The sequence below is a fragment of the Doryrhamphus excisus genome, linkage group LG6 (genome assembly GCF_037039965.1).
Source record: "Doryrhamphus excisus strain RoL-2023G ecotype Guam linkage group LG6, RoL_Dexc_Guam_v1.1, whole genome shotgun sequence".
NCBI classification, from domain to species: Eukaryota; Metazoa; Chordata; class Actinopteri; order Syngnathiformes; family Syngnathidae; genus Doryrhamphus; species Doryrhamphus excisus.
The window spans coordinates 3,564,002-3,583,590 of record NC_136362.1 but is presented as its reverse complement, the minus strand read 5'-3'; the positions used below and the strand labels follow the sequence as shown (position 1 = coordinate 3,583,590).

The 19,589-nt window shown below is 41.5% G+C and overlaps 1 protein-coding gene across 1 annotated transcript; it reads right to left on the bottom strand.

Annotated features, from left to right (window-relative positions):
- Positions 1–2,430: 2,430 nt before the first annotated feature.
- On the bottom strand, positions 2,431–19,332 carry st3gal2 (ST3 beta-galactoside alpha-2,3-sialyltransferase 2). The gene is made up of 9 exons (XM_078791008.1): positions 19,270–19,332; positions 19,054–19,174; positions 18,266–18,837; positions 8,583–8,642; positions 8,341–8,474; positions 6,782–6,961; positions 6,669–6,714; positions 5,306–5,425; positions 2,431–5,241 (listed from the first exon to the last, which is right to left on the bottom strand). Exons 1-9 carry the CDS (start codon positions 19,330–19,332, stop codon positions 5,068–5,070), a joined length of 1,470 nt encoding a protein of 489 aa, XP_078647134.1. The 3' UTR covers positions 2,431–5,067.
- Between the last annotated feature and the right edge of the window lie 257 nt (positions 19,333–19,589).

Sequence of the window (19,589 nt, the reverse complement as noted above, 5' to 3'; positions counted from 1 at the left end):
GTTCAGACGTATTTCGGAATTAATTTTGAAAGGGCTCAGCGTTAAAGTATTCACTTCCTGTATTAGTCTGTATGGCGGTCTTTAAAAGGAAATGACGTCAACCACGGGAACTATAAAAAGGTAAATTATGCCGAGAAGATGTCACTGAACTGACATAACTAAATAGCTTTACATTTTTATTGAAATAAAATTAATTAGTAATATTACTACAGTACATTCGTAACCACAATTGAAGGCTGTTTTAGGATTTTATGATCACTTGTTAGCTAAGTGGCTAATTCAAAATGACCGATCACCTGTTAGCTTAGTGGCTAATTCAAAATGACCGATCACCTGTTAGCTAAGTGGCTAATTCAAAGTGATTTCTTTTAGCCTTCTAATGAAAGTGAGGAGCAGAAGGAGAACTTCGGCATCTTCTCACCTTGAACACATCTCACCCTAAGCTTTCATGAAGGTAAGGTAAAGTTACCTCTATTTGTTTAATATTATCTTTGGAGTGAAACTGTCACGTAAACCCCAACTCTAACTCTGTTTACTTTGATTTTAATTTGACTCAATTTAATAAATGTAACAATTTGATTACACAACTCCCAGAATTTTTCACTGAGCTTTTATTTTTACAGAAATTAAGATACAAAGTGTTCTGCAGTAAATACACAGGCAGTGACGCATGGAAGGCCTAACTAGACGATGACCGATCCTCACCAACAACAGCATGGAGCTAATCCAGCAGGTCAGTTCCTTGTCCTCTACTTTGTTTTGATGCATCTGCTTTATGCGGCACCTCACTGTTTGTTGCTGTAGCGGATAAAATAAACCAACTGTTGCAGGTACAAATGTCTTAGTTTCGGTAACAATGAAGGATGCAAATCATATCCATTTTTATGACTGAGAACATAAACATCTCCACAACAACCACCATGTACCAAATGTGCAATGGTTCCTGTTAAATTAGGTTATATGAGCTCTTTTTCTCCATTTTGTCTGCCAGTTGCAGGAGGAAATGTACCCAATTATGCGTCTGAACGCAGCGTACCGGAAAATTAAATCAGATATTTGGAAGTCGGACCTCAGAAATAATGACTAAAGTGGATCTGTGTACTCCATTCAGTAGCACTGCAAGTCATGTTGCTAGCCACACTTTCCATGTTAAAGACTTTAGACGGTGCTTGGTGGCCCTGATGTGGCCCGTGGGCCGCCGTTTGCTGTCCCATGCACTTGGCAAACCAAATCAAATATGTGACTGTTAATATCTGGTAATGTAGCTTGCTATTTTTTATTTTTATTTTTTGATTTAACAAAGCTGTCCTGTCCTGTGAAGTGGTAGGCATAAACATTGCATAATAGGGGACTTAAAATTAACATATATGTTTAATAAAACAATTGTACAAAAGACCCTTGCACTCATATTTGACATTAAAACATAGTAAGGTATTGTTGAGGTTTGATATCCATCGTATGTACAGTAAATAGCTACACAAAAAAAAACAAAATACAAGCAGGTATCAGTTTTGAACACACGATATGTCTACATGAATCCTGCGTCTTCTTCCTTCTCCTGAGCCATCTTTAGACGAGAAGAAGACATCGGCTGGGTTAAAAGAGGAAGGCAGAATGTGCGATTTATGTTTAAAGTACAACTCAGAAGGCACAGCTCACAGCCCGCACACAAACAAAACACGTGTGTGTCGTGTAAAAACATGCCAAGCTTAGCGGATGTTTGTCGTACAAGGCACGGAAGCGTGTGATGCAGGAAGTGGGTAAACCAATATTGAGAATATCGAACCACAGCTCAGCTAAAATGAGCCTAAAACTCCATCATAAAATCAAGAATGGATGGATGATGGTCAACCGGGGACAGAACCAACTCAGATAAATCACATACTGGACCGTGGAGCACAAATCTAGGAGAAACACTTCTTCTTTTGACCAGCAGAGGGCAGTAAGTCACATAAACGCAACACCGACATGGACTCCTTTGAGCAGCAGCAGGTTGTCAAGTCAATTCTGACATAAACGCAGACTCTTTACAGGAAGTAGTGTGATTTTTCTAAACGTCAGTGTCACATGATGCAGCGGTCTGCAAAGGGCCAGAATTTGTCTTTGAAAATATTAAAAATAAATATAAAAAAAAAGGTCAAAATTATATACAGTCGTCCCTCTTTTATCGCAGTGAATTGGTTCCGAACCTTATGTGAATTTCCGCAAAGTAGGATTCAACGTTAATATAGAGATATTTTTATATATAATATAACATTCTAAAAACGTTTTTACCGTTACCCTGTTGACAGGAAATAACATCCCGATATGTACTACTAACTTTTAGAAATGCATTTATTTGATCTATAAATCCTACTTCACAGAAATTCACTTATCACAGTTGGGTCTGGAACAAATTAATAGCGATAAATGAGGGATTAGTATTTTTTTTTTTGCCCTAAAGGTTTATTTACAAAAATGTCGATACCGCCATATTTATTTAAAGTACGAGCTGCCTTCTTCTACTGCTGCCCCATTTTGAAATATACGCCTCGCTGTTGCCCCCTGCAGAGCGGAGGAAGTAGTGTTTGCATGAGCACTTGAATGTACTTTTTAATTTTTTTTATTAAAAGTATTTGCTATTTTGCTGATGTGATTTGATTTTGTCATGTAGGAATTTTTTTTTTTTACGTTAGAAACAATATCTGAGAATTGAAATGAAACCAGGTGTTTTCTCTTCAGATGCTACTCATAAATATTTATATTCACTGAGATACTTACTGAGTTATCCACTCATGTGTTACTTATAGAAACCCTGAGTGCTTTAGCCACCAACTGCTTATGTTAATTAATCATCTCTATTGCAGAATCGGGTCCAGCTTTGCAGTCTTTTTCATGGCAGGAATCATGTACTTGTCGGAATGGCAATAATATGGTTATAGTATCATTTAGTAGTATTTTTATGCTGGAAGAGCTGGAGAACTGTACTGCATCACAATGAGAATTGATTCTAATATTTAGCTTATCTTAAAACAACATTTAAATAGAGCTTGTACTGCATTGACTGCATTCAGTTGTACAAGTTTCCAAAACGAAGGGTCCTTTGAGTCAGGGTGGGCGGATGTCATCCAGATATTGAATACCAATACCATTCATTTTCTATGCTGGAGCCTATCCATAATATATGGATATATATAATACAATTCCAATTAGAATAATCAACAACTTTAAATGCAAAATCATTAACAGATCAAAGTATCTGTATCTGCAGTACTGGCCCTGTATTTACTTGGTACCGACTCCATACCAAAATTAGCAGTTGATGTTTACTAAATACAAGGATGAAGAGTCTTGAACCAGTCATGATATTGACTAAAAAATTAAATAAAATTAAATAAAATTAAATAAAATTAAATAAAATTAAATAAAATTAAATAAAATTAAATTAAATAAAAAAGATAAAAATTAAATAAAATTAAAAATTAAGATTAAATAAAATTAAAAATAAAATAAAATTACAAAAAAAACCTTAAACTATATTAGGAAAGCAGGAAGTGAACAAATGTAGCAGTTAGTGATTGTAAAAGTACCAGATAAAGGGGTAGGATTTAATAATAAGCTTTGCTTCTTCCGACTCCTTTTGGACATGTGGAACTGGGAACTGATTATGGGATGCATTCAATTGTAATCTGATGCATGTTCAAATGAAATTAAACCATTACCATTACCAAAATCTGCAGTATCAGCCAACCCTACCGTGGACTATTCATACCATTGTCGTGTCTGTTATGCTAAATACAAAGCTAACGCCAAGTAGTCAGGAGACATGTATGCTAGTGTGGCTAAGTCTAATATATTTAAACAGTTCTGAGAGTTCTGCAGATATTTTTCATGTAGCTGAAAATGTAGATATGTCCCAACTGTTCCCTTGTGATAGCTTCTGACATCAAAACAAACCAAAGTCAAATATCGTTAGAGATAGCAGCAACGGTAACAAACCATGTAAAACAATCCAGATAAATGTGACGCGTCTTGATGAAGAACATAAACAGGAAGTGAAGCTGATATGGTCATTTCTAAGGCGTCTGGTGGCTCTTGACCCCCTCCGGAGTGTTTTAATAGCGGATACCCGGGGCGAGCGGTCAATGGGGCTGTCGGGTTCAATGACTTCCATTCTTCTTCCGGTTTTTCATGGGTGTAATCTGGAATGAGTTGAATTCACCGGGATACAAAAGTCAAGTCGGAGTCCTCTTCGGAATCCAGTGCAGTTTGTCGTGTAGCATTACAAGTCGCAAAAACGACATGGACCCCGAACTAAATGATGTGTTTGCTGCGCTGGCTTTGCCGTGCTTTGGCTCTTAAATTAGACCGTGACACACCACATGGGGATTATTAAAAGTCTGATCCAGAAACCGGCGTGCATCCATCCCAAGCACGAAATCCTCACACTGTCAAATCTACATCCCTACAGATCTTTTCTCGTAGGTGTACTAAATACCGAGTCCGAATGTTTGATATGAACTCCCCGTGGTCACCTGCTGATTTGAAAACCCATCCAAGTCCAGCAGGGTTGATACGGAGGACTTGCTAAAAATTCACTGCTTATAGTCCATGATTCATGTCTGTCTGTCTGCACGCCTACGGTGCAGCACCTCGTAATGGTCAACATCCACAGCTCGGTGGTTTTGTTGCTATTGGAAACAACAAGGCTGCAGAACAATGGTCCTCTCGACTGCTGATGCTGCTCTTTCCATCTTGAGGCAAACCATTCATCCATGGGGGCGGGATTAGATCCATCAATCCATGGGAAAACCAAACAGTTCTCTTATCAAGAAGATCGCGGTCATGGTTACGTGGACTTACGTCCGGGATCTTCCACTCCTGAGTTGAAGTTATCAACGTAAACACCGGGTGCCGCCATGACTTAGTCAGCAGGTATGTTGTATCGATATGTCACTCGTGGATTAGTTCCTTGAATCTGATATGATGTTACAGTGACTTTTCTTAAAACCCAAACCCGGGACTCTTAAACACACCACGGTGTCTACGACCGACCCAGCTTTTCAATAAAACATCCTCAAATAACCATCACTTTCCTGGGAATACGGTGATTTTTCCGGCCTGAGCCAGACGCTGTATGATCTGCGCTTCAAAGTCCGCATCGTGGACCCCCGTTTTTCGGAACTCTCCAGCGTAACGGTTCTGCTCCCAGTAGTGGTGCCAGTTTCCACGGCTGTCCGCCCCGAATCCAAAGACATTCACCTACAGGGGAGTTGTGAGTGTGAATTTTCCGAATTGCAGTTCATAGTCGAAGTTATTCACTGACCTCATCGCAGACGTGCAGCGCGAAGAAGAGCACTAGCATGCCCGTGGACGGGTAGCGCCCGTGATGCCTGGTCCAGTGATCGTGGATGTATTTAAAGAATGCTGGGTTGAAAACTTGGACCTGGTTATGGAGGAGAAGGAACTATTTGTTAAGAACCGAGGGCTTCCTCAAACAAGAACATTTGCACCGTGTAAGACTTGGGCTGGATTTTTGGGCGAGTGATTTTTCCGTCTGTAGTTCTTTCTCAGGAACAGACACACGTTGGAAAACCATTTTCTCTTTCCTCATGGGAGCCAGAAATGGGTTCACTTTACCTGACGCTAGCTTAGCAGCTATGATTTTGCTGTGGTTTGTAGTTTGTGATCAAGCGTACTGGTAGCTTGTCATACTAAAGCAACGTTCCAGGTGCTCAGTTAAGCATTCAAACCTAGGGACGGGGTTCCACTTTGGAACCTAGGAACGTAGTAACAGTAGTAATGTAGTCCTTTTACATTAGCCACGTTTACATGAGAAGGTTTTTCTCTTTCCGAAAACAATGGTATACATGAAAAGGAATATTCCAATCTCTTGTTTACATGCGGCGCTATAATCCAACGGGGCATGCCCAGTAAAACGTAAACATCAACATCACGTGATACCGACTTTCCCGAGTTTTTCTTCCACTTGTCGGAATAACTCCGTATTGCCATTTTTTTTCCTTCGTCCGGTCTTGAAATTTAGTTTGGCTCCAAACCAAACTTTGTTTAGCAGTCCGGTGCCGAAGAAGAACACGGGTACAAGATACCTCAATCGGATTTAGGAAAGGAATATTCTACCCCCGTGAATCCCGTGATATATTCATTGGGATTGGTACTTTTCTTTGGGAATGAGGTGTATACAAAGGTTCCATTCTTTCCCTTTTGAGCAAATAAAGCCAATGCAATTGGAATATTTGACTCCATGTATACGTGACTAGTGTCAAAAATCGATGTAGTACTTTCTTAATTTTACCTCCCTGGGGTTTTTTGGCGTCTCTAAAGAACCGACGATGAGACCCTGCACGTTTCTAGTCTACCTCCAGGTAACATTCAGTGCCAGCAAAAGGATGCTTGAGGCTTCTCCGAGTAAATCTTGCAAATCTACACTTTTGGCCGCGCTCCAAATATGCAGTAAAACTGCGTCTGTGCTGAGGCCAAGATATTCACCATGAAGTCTCCGATTGGCGAGGATTTGTTGGGACTTTTTCTATTTTCATGGATTAAAGAGTAAGCAGAAGATTAGTTAAAACAAAGGGATGGTTTCTAATCTAACTGCAATCCCCCGTCAGCAAAGAGGACATAATTGCGTATGTGTTGTTGTCCTACGTGAGCAAATAACGACTCACCTTGTCTTTATCCACGCGGAGGAACTGCTTCACCGGAGCGTAGGTGCTAAAGACGAGACATGTTTAATTAGCCTCGGGTCAATTGACTCGTCTGAACTGTACGCCGATCTTACAATCGAATCTGGCCGCTTGACAGCGCGCTGGTAATCCAAACCAGATCCAGCGTCTTAAAAGGGACCAGGACAAAGCTGACGTTGGCCGCCAGGTTCTTGGCGCTCTCCGGGTACATGAAGTGGTGCGTGGTGCGGCTGCCGACGTCGTCCTCGTAGCCCACCGTAGGGGCCAGGTTTATTCTACGGGTGAGAAGGGAGCACAACCAATCAGATGAGCTGACAACTTTTCACTTCCTGGTTGCCAGTTCTTATAAAATGCAAAAATTCTGCCATGTTATGGCCATTTTTTTTTGGCTTAAAACTGCACCAAACGTCAGCACTTCTTTGTTACTCGTGCAAAAAACGAAAAATAACATATTAATATGTCTTTGGTAGTGAGACCAGGGTTCAATTCCACCCTCGGACATCTCTGTGTGGTGTTTTTTTCCGTGTACTCCGGTTTCCTCCCACATTCCAAAAAAAAAACATGCTAGGTTAATTAGCGACACCAAATTGTCCATAGGTATGAGTATGAGTGTGAATGGTTGTTTGTCTATATGTGCCCTGTGATTGCCATTATGAATGACATTGTATTATTATTATTATTATTATAATATGTAGTAATATTGTAGTATTATTATTGTTATTCTCATAAAATGACCACTTTTTTGCAGATTTTTTCATTTTTGCTGTTGCTGTGTTTAAAAAAAATAGTTTTCTTGTTAAATTCTATTTTTAGAATGTAGTGCGGGCCAGTAAAAAAACAGCAGCGGGCCTCTATGGCGCTAGGGCTGCACTTTGGGAACCGAGGCATTAAACCTACCACCATGTAACCCCCCCCCCCCACCATTGACATTTATTCACTTTTTTTTTCTAGGATCTTGTAATATGGCTGCACGGCGGACCCCACAGCTAGGAGACCCGAGTTCAATTCCACCCTCGGCTATCTTTGTATGGAGTTTGCAGGTTTTCTCCAGGTACTCCGGTTTCCTCCCGCATTCCAAAAACATGCTAGGTTAATTAGCCACTCCAAATTGTCCATAGGTATGAATGTGAGTGTAACCTGACACGTATTTAATCTGGTTAAATACTACTAAATACTACTAAAACATGTCACTTTGTAGTAGAGTAGAACGGTGTGAAAGGGGCTTCTGTGGACATTAGTTACGTTGTTTGACACCATCCCGCTGACTAGCATAACAACCAACAATAAACATAATCTCTGATAGATTTGCTCTTGGCACAACACAACGTAGCGGCTAGATTGAGACCAAAGGATTTATTCCGTGTATCTATTCAATTCCTCAGGATTGTTGACCTCCCAAGAAGCCTGTGACCCCCCCTCTCCCTCTGCCGACCGTTAGCATCCAGGGACGTGTAAAATGTTCAAGATTAAATATAGCATTAGGTACACATCTGTCCGCTTTCCTTCTTTTAGCCGTGATGTAACTTTAATGACACATTCTCGTGCCGAGCGATGACAGTATCGTGCTCCTTCGTGCCGCCCCTCGTAGCCATCTGCCCCCCCCCCCCACCCCTTTTCCTCTCCCTCCGCCTTAGTCTTCATCTACCGATCTCACCTCATGATGTAGTTGTGTTCATCTATGGTGGCCCCGTAGCCGGCCCCGCGTAGGTTTCCCGAGTTCCCCACCACGGCGCACCGCAGACATCGTCCCGGATCCCACGAGCCATAGGGGGATCTTCCGGGAATCACCTTTTGAGAGAACATTTTTATCAAAGTTGTGTTCTTTGTCATTCACCTGAGCTGACTTTGAATCTAGTCGAGTAAAAATGAGACAATAAGTAGAGTAGAGTAGAATACCTGGAACAACCTTAGTAGAACCTGTTGGATGCTGTGGGGTTTAAACTGGGGCTGCAGCATCTAGAGGAGAGGAACATACGCTTATTATTCATCATTGGAGCCCTCCAGTCCTGACATAGCACCCCTATAGTCACCTTTACACTTTACTGTTCATTACTAGAGCCCTCCAGTCATGACATAGCACCCCTATAGTCACCTTTACACTTTACTGTTCATCACTAGAGCCCTCCAGTCGTGACATAGCACCCCTATAGTCACCTTTACACTTTACTGTTCATCACTAGAGCCCTCCAGTCGTGACATAGCACCCCTATAGTCACCTTTACACTTTACTGTTCATCACTAGAGCCCTCCAGTCATGACATAGCACCCCTATAGTCACCTTTACACTTTACTGTTCATCATTAGAGCCCTCCAGTCATGACATAGCACCCCTATAGTCACCTTTACACTTTACTGTTCATCATTAGAGCCCTCCAGTCCTGACATAGCACCCCTATAGTCACCTTTACACTTTACACAGGAAGCTGCTCTAACTGCTGGTTGTGTGTACTAGGCACCATCAATAAATTCTGTTTTACGTTGATGAGCATTTGGTTAAAATGAATGTCTCCTTCGCTCACGGTGCAACAAAAGATAACGTGGAACAAATAGTGTAAATACACTACGCTGACTGTGGGTATCGGTGTGGTATTTTATGACCCAAATATGGTTGTTCATCATTAGAGCCCTCCAGTCCTGACATAGCACCCCTATAGTCACCTTTACACTTTACTGTTCATCATTAGAGCCCTCCAGTCATGACATAGCACCCCTATAGTCACCTTTACACTTTACACAGGAAGCTGCTCTAACTGCTGGTTGTGTGTACTAGGCACCATCAATAAATTACGTTTTACGTGGATGAGCATTTGGTTAAAATGAATGCCTCCCTCACTCACGGTGCAACAAAAGATAACGTGGAACAAATAGTGTAAATACACTACGCTGACTGTGGGTATCGGTGTGGTATTTTACGACCTAAATATGATTGTTCATCATTAGAGCCCTCCAGTCATGACATAGCACCCCTATAGTCACCTTTACACTTTACTGTTCCTCATTAGAGCCCTCCAGTCGTGACATAGCACCCCTATAGTCACCTTTACACTTTACTGTTCCTCATTAGAGCCCTCCAGTCGTGACATAGCACCCCTATAGTCACCTTTACACTTTACTGTTCATCATTAGAGCCCTCCAGTCGTGACATAGCACCCCTATAGTCACCTTTACACTTTACTGTTCATCATTAGAGCCCTCCAGTCGTGACATAGCACCCCTATAGTCACCTTTACACTTTACTGTTCATCATTAGAGCCCTCCAGTCGTGACATAGCACCCCTATAGTCACCTTTACACTTTACTGTTCATCATTAGAGCCCTCCAGTCGTGACATAGCACCCCTATAGTCACCTTTACACTTTACTGTTCATCACTAGAGCCCTCCAGTCGTGACATAGCACCCCTATAGTCACCTTTACACTTTACACAAGAAGCTGCTCTAACTGCTGGTTGTGTGTACTAGGCACCATCAATAAATTACGTTTTACGTGGATGAGCATTTGGTTAAAATGAATGTCTCCCTCACTCCCGGTGCGACAAAAGATAACGTGGAACAAATAGTGTAAATACACTACGCTGACTGTGGGTATCGGTGTGGTATTTTACGACCTAAATATGATTGTTCATCATTAGAGCCCTCCAGTCATGACATAGCACCCCTATAGTCACCTTTACACTTTACTGTTCCTCATTAGAGCCCTCCAGTCGTGACATAGCACCCCTATAGTCACCTTTACACTTTACTGTTCATCATTAGAGCCCTCCAGTCATGACAGAGCACCCCTATAGTCACCTTTACACTTTACTGTTCATCATTAGAGCCCTCCAGTCGTGACATAGCACCCCTATAGTCACCTTTACACTTTACTGTTCATCATTAGAGCCCTCCAGTCATGACATAGCACCCCTATAGTCACCTTTACACATTACACAGGAAGCTGCTCTAACTGCTGGTTGTGTGTACTAGGCACCATCAATAAATTACGTTTTACGTGGATGAGCATTTGTTTAAAATGAATGTCTCCCTCACTCCCGGTGCGACAAAAGATAACGTGGAACAAATAATGTAACTGCACTACGCTGACTATGCGGGTATCGGTGTGGTATTTTACGACCTAAATATGATTGTTCATCATTAGAGCCCTCCAGTCACGACATAGCACCCCTATAGTCACCTTTACACTTTACTGTTCATTATTAGAGCCCTCCAGTCGTGACATAGCACCCCTATAGTCACCTTTAAACTTTACTGTTCATCACTAGAGCCCTCCAGTCATGACATAGCACCCCTATAGTCATCTTTACACTTTACTGTTCATCATTAGAGCCCTCCAGTCGTGACATAGCACCCCTATAGTCACCTTTACACTTTACTGTTCATCACTAGAGCCCTCCAGTCATGACATAGCACCCCTATAGTCACCTTTACACTTTACTGTTCATCATTAGAGCCCTCCAGTCGTGACATAGCACCCCTATAGTCACCTTTACACTTTACTGTTCATCATTAGAGCCCCCCAGTCGTGACATAGCACCCCTATAGTCACCTTTACACTTTACTGTTCATCATTAGAGCCCTCCAGTCATGACATAGCACCCCTATAGTCACCTTTACACTTTACACAAGAAGCTGCTCTAACTGCTGGTTGTGTGTACTAGGCACCATCAATAAATTACGTTTTACGTGGATGAGCATTTGTTTAAAATGAGTGCCTCCCTCGCTCACGGTGCGACAAAAGATAACGTGGAACAAATAGTGTAACTGCACTACGCTGACTATGCGGGTATCGGTGTGGTATTTTACGACCTAAATATGATTGTTCATCATTAGAGCCCTCCAGTCATGACATAGCACCCCTATAGTCACCTTTACACTTTACTGTTCATTATTAGAGCCCTCCAGTCGTGACATAGCACCCCTATAGTCACCTTTAAACTTTACTGTTCATCACTAGAGCCCTCCAGTCATGACATAGCACCCCTATAGTCATCTTTACACTTTACTGTTCATCATTAGAGCCCTCCAGTCGTGACATAGCACCCCTATAGTCACCTTTACACTTTACTGTTCATCACTAGAGCCCTCCAGTCATGACATAGCACCCCTATAGTCACCTTTACACTTTACTGTTCATCACTAGAGCCCTCCAGTCGTGACATAGCACCCCTATAGTCACCTTTACACTTTACACAGGAAGCTGCTCTAACTGCTGGTTGTGTGTACTAGGCACCATCAATAAATTACGTTTTACGTTGATGAGCATTTGGTTAAAATGAATGTCTCCTTCGCTCACGGTGCAACAAAAGATAACGTGGAACAAATAGTGTAAATACACTACGCTGACTATGGGTATCGGTGTGGTATTTTACGACCCAAATATGGTTGTTCATCATTAGAGCCCTCCAGTCCTGACATAGCACCCCTATAGTCACCTTTACACTTTACTGTTCATCATTAGAGCCCTCCAGTCATGACATAGCACCCCTATAGTCACCTTTACACTTTACTGTTCATCATTAGAGCCCTCCAGTCGTGACATAGCACCCCTATAGTCACCTTTACACTTTACTGTTCATCACTAGAGCCCTCCAGTCGTGACATAGCACCCCTATAGTCACCTTTACACTTTACTGTTCATCATTAGAGCCCTCCAGTCGTGACATAGCACCCCTATAGTCACCTTTACACTTTACTGTTCATCATTAGAGCCCTCCAGTCATGACATAGCACCCCTATAGTCACCTTTACACTTTACTGTTCATCATTAGAGCCCTCCAGTCCTGACATAGCACCCCTATAGTCACCTTTACACTTTACACAGGAAGCTGCTCTAACTGCTGGTTGTGTGTACTAGGCACCATCAATAAATTCCGTTTTACGTTGATGAGCATTTGGTTAAAATGAATGTCTCCTTCGCTCACGGTGCAACAAAAGATAACGTGGAACAAATAGTGTAAATACACTACGCTGACTGTGGGTATCGGTGTGGTATTTTATGACCCAAATATGGTTGTTCATCATTAGAGCCCTCCAGTCCTGACATAGCACCCCTATAGTCACCTTTACACTTTACTGTTCATCATTAGAGCCCTCCAGTCATGACATAGCACCCCTATAGTCACCTTTACACTTTACACAGGAAGCTGCTCTAACTGCTGGTTGTGTGTACTAGGCACCATCAATAAATTACGTTTTACGTGGATGAGCATTTGGTTAAAATGAATGCCTCCCTCACTCACGGTGCAACAAAAGATAACGTGGAACAAATAGTGTAAATACACTACGCTGACTGTGGGTATCGGTGTGGTATTTTACGACCTAAATATGATTGTTCATCATTAGAGCCCTCCAGTCATGACATAGCACCCCTATAGTCACCTTTACACTTTACTGTTCCTCATTAGAGCCCTCCAGTCGTGACATAGCACGCCTATAGTCACCTTTACACTTTACTGTTCATCACTAGAGCCCTCCAGTCATGACATAGCACCCCTATAGTCGCCTTTACACTTTACTGTTCATCACTAGAGCCCTCCAGTCGTGACATAGCACCCCTATAGTCACCTTTACACTTTACTGTTCATCATTAGAGCCCTCCAGTCCTGACATAGCACCCCTATAGTCACCTTTACACTTTACTGTTCATCATTAGAGCCCTCCAGTCCTGACATAGCACCCCTATAGTCACATTTATGCTTGTATTATGCAAAATCGTCCACATAATAAGAGAGTGTAAGTAAGCCACACAAGGGGGGTTTGGAGGGGGGGCCCAGGTTTAGGTCCCATTTCACATGGGCACAAACGTTGCTTCTTACATTCTCATCTTTTCTGTTGTTTTCCCTCAACAATTGTTGTTTTCGCACCCTCACCCACCGTCGTCCTAGTTTAGCTTCCCCTCACATTTCCATTCATGCGTCTTCCCCAGCGCTCTGCGTGCCCTCGTGTTTAATTCCTTCCTTTTAATTCCCCCCCCCCGCTCCCCCTTTGTTTCCCCTCCTCTTGTCTTTCTCCAGCTCTCTGGGACGGCTGAGCGCCACGCAACTCATCAGCGCCGATCACAGAGCACTAAATCTGTCTTTTACCCCCCCCATTAGCTCTCTCGCTCCCCAGCTGGTGCCTCGTCTCTTCTTCCACACGTCTTCCTGCATCTTTCTTCATCCCGCCATTCTTCTCCGATGCTCCGTTGCCAGATCCAGCTTGGCACATTGTGCCGCTGTTGTTTCCGAGACCATTAATCTTCCTCTAAGGTACTATAAGATACCTGGCACCGACTTCTAACATGGTATTGGGAAACAACACACACACAAATATTACACTAGCGGTGTAAATATTGTTTCGGCGATATATCGCGATACTTCATTCCATGATACTGTATCGATATTAAAAAGTACAATATGGATATTTTTAGGCATTTATCATAGATAAATGTATATGGTACAAGGCTGAAGTGTGGACACGTTTTGGATTTCTACACAAAGTAGCACTACACAAAGTGCAGAAATTACACAAATTTGTTTTTCACATTTTTTTCATCTAAAATCTTAAATAAATAAATCGATTTCCTGATTATCCAAATGCTATATAAATTATGTTTTGTTATGTTATGTCGTTGCCGGCGTTTACCTGTTTGTCTGTTTATGTTCAAAAGAACTAGGTGTTAGCTTGTCAGCATTGCTAGCATGCTAACATTAGAATACTAGCATTTTCATTCCAGGCGTCAGCATGCTAAAGGTAGCATTTTAACATTGCGAACATGCTAATATTTGCATAGTAGCATTTTTAGCAATTTTCTTAAATATACAAATATGTTAGCATGCTAACATTAGAATACTAGCATTTTTAGCTATTTTCATAGGTAGACGCATATACTGTATAAACACTTAGCTCTATCATTCCAGGCGTCAGCATGCTAAAGGTAGCATTTTAACATTGCGAACATGCTAATATTTGCATAGTAGCATTTTTAGCAATTTTCTTAAGTAGACAAATATGTTAGCATGCTAACATTAGAATACTAGCATTTTTGGCTATTTTCATAGGTAGACGCATATACTGTATAAACACTTAGCTCTATCATTCCAGGCGTCAGCATGCTAAAGGTAGCATTTTAACATTGCGAACATGCTAATATTTGCATAGTAGCATTTTTAGCAATTTTCTTAAATATACAAATATGTTAGCATGCTAACATTAGAATACTAGCATTTTTGGCTATTTTCATAGGTAGACGCATATACTGTATAAACACTTAGCTTTATCATTCCAGGCGTCAGCATGCTAAAGGTAGCATTTTAACATTGCGAACATGCTAATATTTGCATAGTAGCATTTTTAGCAATTTTCTTAAGTATACAAATATGTTAGCATGCTAACATTAGAATACTAGCATTTTTTGCTATTTTCATAGGTAGACGCATATACTGTATAAACACTTAGCTTTATCATTCCAGGCGTCAGCATGCTAAAGGTAGCATTTTAACATTGCGAACATGCTAATATTTGCATAGTAGCATTTTTAGCAATTTTCTTAAATATACAAATATGTTAGCATGCTAACATTAGAATACTAGCATTTTTAGCTATTTTCATAGGTAGACGCATATACTGTATAAACACTTAGCTCTATCATTCCAGGCGTCAGCATGCTAAAGGTAGCATTTTAACATTGCGAACATGCTAATATTTGCATAGTAGCATTTTTAGCAATTTTCTTAAATATACAAATATGTTAGCATGCTAACATTAGAATACTAGCATTTTTGGCTATTTTCATAGGTAGACGCATATACTGTATAAACACTTAGCTTTATCATTCCAGGCGTCAGCATGCTAAAGGTAGCATTTTAACATTGCGAACATGCTAATATTTGCATAGTAGCATTTTTAGCAATTTTCTTAAGTATACAAATATGTTAGCATGCTAACATTAGAATACTAGCATTTTTTGCTATTTTCATAGGTAGACGCATATACTGTATAAACACTTAGCTTTATCATTCCAGGCGTCAGCATGCTAAAGGTAGCATTTTAACATTGCGAACATGCTAATATTTGCATAGTAGCATTTTTAGCAATTTTCTTAAATATACAAATATGTTAGCATGCTAACATTAGAATACTAGCATTTTTAGCTATTTTCATAGGTAGACGCATATACTGTATAAACACTTAGCTCTATCATTCCAGGCGTCAGCATGCTAAAGGTAGCATTTTAACATTGCGAACATGCTAATATTTGCATAGTAGCATTTTTAGCCATTTTCTTAAGTATACAAATATGTTAGCATGCTAACATTAGAATACTAGCATTTTTAGCTATTTTCATAGGTAGACGCATATACTGTATAAACACTTAGCTCTATCATTCCAGGCGTCAGCATGCTAAAGGTAGCATTTTAACATTGCGAACATGCTAATATTTGCATAGTAGCATTTTTAGCCATTTTTTTAAGTAGACAAATATGTTAGCATGCTAACATTAGAATACTAGCATTTTTAGCTATTTTCATAGGTAGACGCATATACTGTATAAACACTTAGCTCTATCATTCCAGGCGTCAGCATGCTAAAGGTAGCATTTTAACATTGCGAACATGCTAATATTTGCATAGTAGCATTTTTAGCCATTTTCTTAAGTATACAAATATGTTAGCATGCTAACATTAGAATACTAGCATTTTTGGCTATTTTCATAGGTAGACGCATATACTGCACACTAACACTTAGCTCTATCATTCCAGGCGTCAGCATGCTATTGCTGGTGTAATTCACTTTTTCCAGGAAATTATCTTTAACTACAAGAAAAATAAAACAAATATCGCGTTTTATTAACAGTATCGTGATATATCGTGACATATCGTATTGTGAGCCTAGTATCGTGATACGTATCGTATCGCCAGATTGCCCCAGGAAGCCATAAATGTGAAGTATTTTAATGGATGGGCAATCCTAGGAAAAACACATGTTAGTTTTCCTATTCTATTCTTTTTCCTCCCTTTTTCCGTTTCTCCGGCCTTCTCCTCAGTTCATCATCTCCCTGTTGCCATGCTCACTGTGACCTAATGACTTGGCAGCTGTTGGTCCGTGTTTGGAGTCTTTTTGCCATTAATGAGCCGCGCCGAGCCCGAGGCGACACGTTGGACTCCCACATACCCTAAGGGGCATCAGCCGTAAAAAAGACCTCTAAGAGATCTCTGAGATGTCTTTATTTCAGGTTTTCTGACCTGATAAGAACCCTGTTGGTGGTGGAAAAAAGTTCCCCGCCTTTGCCAGCAACTTAACATGGATACATGGAGAGCATGTGGATTGGTTGGCTTGACGACAGCCGAGGATGAAGGGGGGATTTGTGATTAGTCTTATACCCACTTTCTCTATTTTGGTGTAAAAAAGAAACTGGAAACTGCTTGAAAGGACAGCTTTCCTCAGTACAGTACTTGTACAGTATTACAGTAGTATTCATAGCACAATTACACAATTAACACTCCTGGTTTGGTTTCATGTTGGGTTCGTATTCGCTGTGCATAAACACACAGAGACAAGCTATATAAGAATTAATGAAAATTAATTCATATCTTACACCTATTATTATTATTATTATTATTATTTCAGCCTGTTCTTTTATTGTTAGAACTTGCCTTCCAAGAGGACGTCTGTTTTGGTCAAGTAGTTTGGAAAATAAATTACCCCTTATAGTCCAGAAAATACGGTATTTACCATATTTTCCGGACTATAAGTCGCACTTTTTTTCATAGGTTGGCTGTTCCTGCGACTTATACTCCAGAGCGACTTATAAATGAAAATAAATTACCCGCAAAAAATGCGACTTATACTCCAGTGCGACTTATGTATGTTTTTTTTTCTACCTAATTATGCATTTTTGGTCTTGTGCGACTTATACTCCGGAACGACTTATAGTCCAGAAAATACGGTATTTATCGTATAATATAAGTCGCACTTTTTTTCATAGGTTGGCTGTTCCTGCGACTTATACTCCAGAGCGACTTATAAATTAAAATAAATTACCTGCAAAAAATGCGACTTATACTCCAGTGCGACTTATGTATGTTTTTTTTATACCTAATTATGCATTTTTGGCCTTGTGCGACTTATACTCCGGAACGACTTATAGTCCAGAAAATACGGTATTTATCGTATAATATAAGTCGCACTTTTTTTCATAGGTTGGCTGTTCCTGCGACTTATACTCCAGAGCGACTTATAAATGAAAATAAATTACCCGCAAAAAATGCGACTTATACTCCAGTGCGACTTATGTATGGTTTTTTTTTATACCTAATTATGCATTTTTGGTCTTGTGCGACTTATACTCCGGAACGACTTATAGTCCAGAAAATACGGTATTTATCGTATAATATAAGTCGTACTTTTTTTCATAGGTTGGCTGTTAGTGCGACTTATACTCCAATGCGACTTATAGTCCAGAAAATTCGGTATTTACTGTATTTTCCGGACTATAAGTCACACTTTTTTTCATAGGTTGGCTGTTCCTGCGACTTATACTCCAGAGCGCTATATAGCGACATATGCTGACGTCTGACATTTTTTGGGGGTCGGTACTTACCACCCACCAGTAGTAGACATCAGACGGCAGCTGGATGTTGTCTCTGGTCCACACAGGTGAGATATCTGGGTCATAGTTTTCATCAAACCAGTCCGAAACCCCGGGGTCTCCAACACAACGGGGGCAGGCGCATGTTTTCTGTTGCTGTGCATCAGGGGGGGACAGCTTGTGTGCGCCCACGTAGCTGGGCACCAGCTTGACTCGCCTGGACTCCTCCCACCCGGGCGGGTCGAGGTAGTTAAAACCGACGCTTCCTCGGAGCGATACGGAAAAAAAGAGCGAGGTGAGAAAGACGAGAACCAGCGAGCCGAGAAGAACCAGGACTCTGCGGGAACACCGGACCCGTCTGCCGTCCGCTCCGCCTCCTTCCGAGTTATGACCTCGACCCAACCAAGGCCTCAGCTCCGAGAGTCTGGACGTACCTCTGAAAGGACCCCCGCCCCAAAACCCCCAGCGTCTGTCCCGGTGCAGGGACGAGGAAGGGATGCGGCCCCCCCACGGCCATGCCCCCGCAGCCGGGCCTGCCAGCGTACCCAGCCCAGCGCTCCTAGTCCTAACCTCCTGGTTTAGAGCTGTGGACTACGAGGTCCCACGCTCGTAGACGTGCTAAATTTGTCCCACTCGAGATGTCCAAGATCCGACACGGATTTATCCTTCCTGTCACACACTGGAGTTGAAGTTGAATGACACACAGCTGCGGTCCGGGAGACTCGGAAGTCCGTTCTATTCCATCAGGACAGACTCCACATCCGATTCTGTATCCTATCGTTGCCCTGACTTATTCCCACTTCCCTTCCTGCTGTCATTTCCTGGTTTAACGGCGGTATCCAGAGGTGAGATCCGGCTCTGCTTTGTGTCTTTCCCGGTTGTGTAGTCGGATCCCGGCACAGCTTCCACTCTAGTCAAAAGCTGGGGAGAGAGAGAGGGATGAGGACTGGAGGAGGAGCGAAAGGGAGGAGGTCCGGCCCGTCGGGTATTCCGTCACGTCCCGAGCCATCCTAGACCTGAAGTCGCCCGGTGTGGTCTCGTCGGCGCTCTTTCCTCCCTCCGGTTATACTTTGTGCCATTGTCACCTGCCGACGGCTTATGTCTATTTTAAATGGAGCCTTTTCTTCCCGTGCTCCACGTGAGCATCTCCGCTTAGGGATTTGCCAGCTCAGGATCTTTTAGACGCTTAAAAAAACATCCACTATGAAGGGGTTCCGGTTTAGAAAGACTTAATCAAAAGTGCGAAAAATATTCCGATGTTTTACTTCCACTTAGGGCGGAGTGATGCGGACATGGGGCGACGGAGGAAAAAAAAAAAAAAAAAAAGAACCAATCA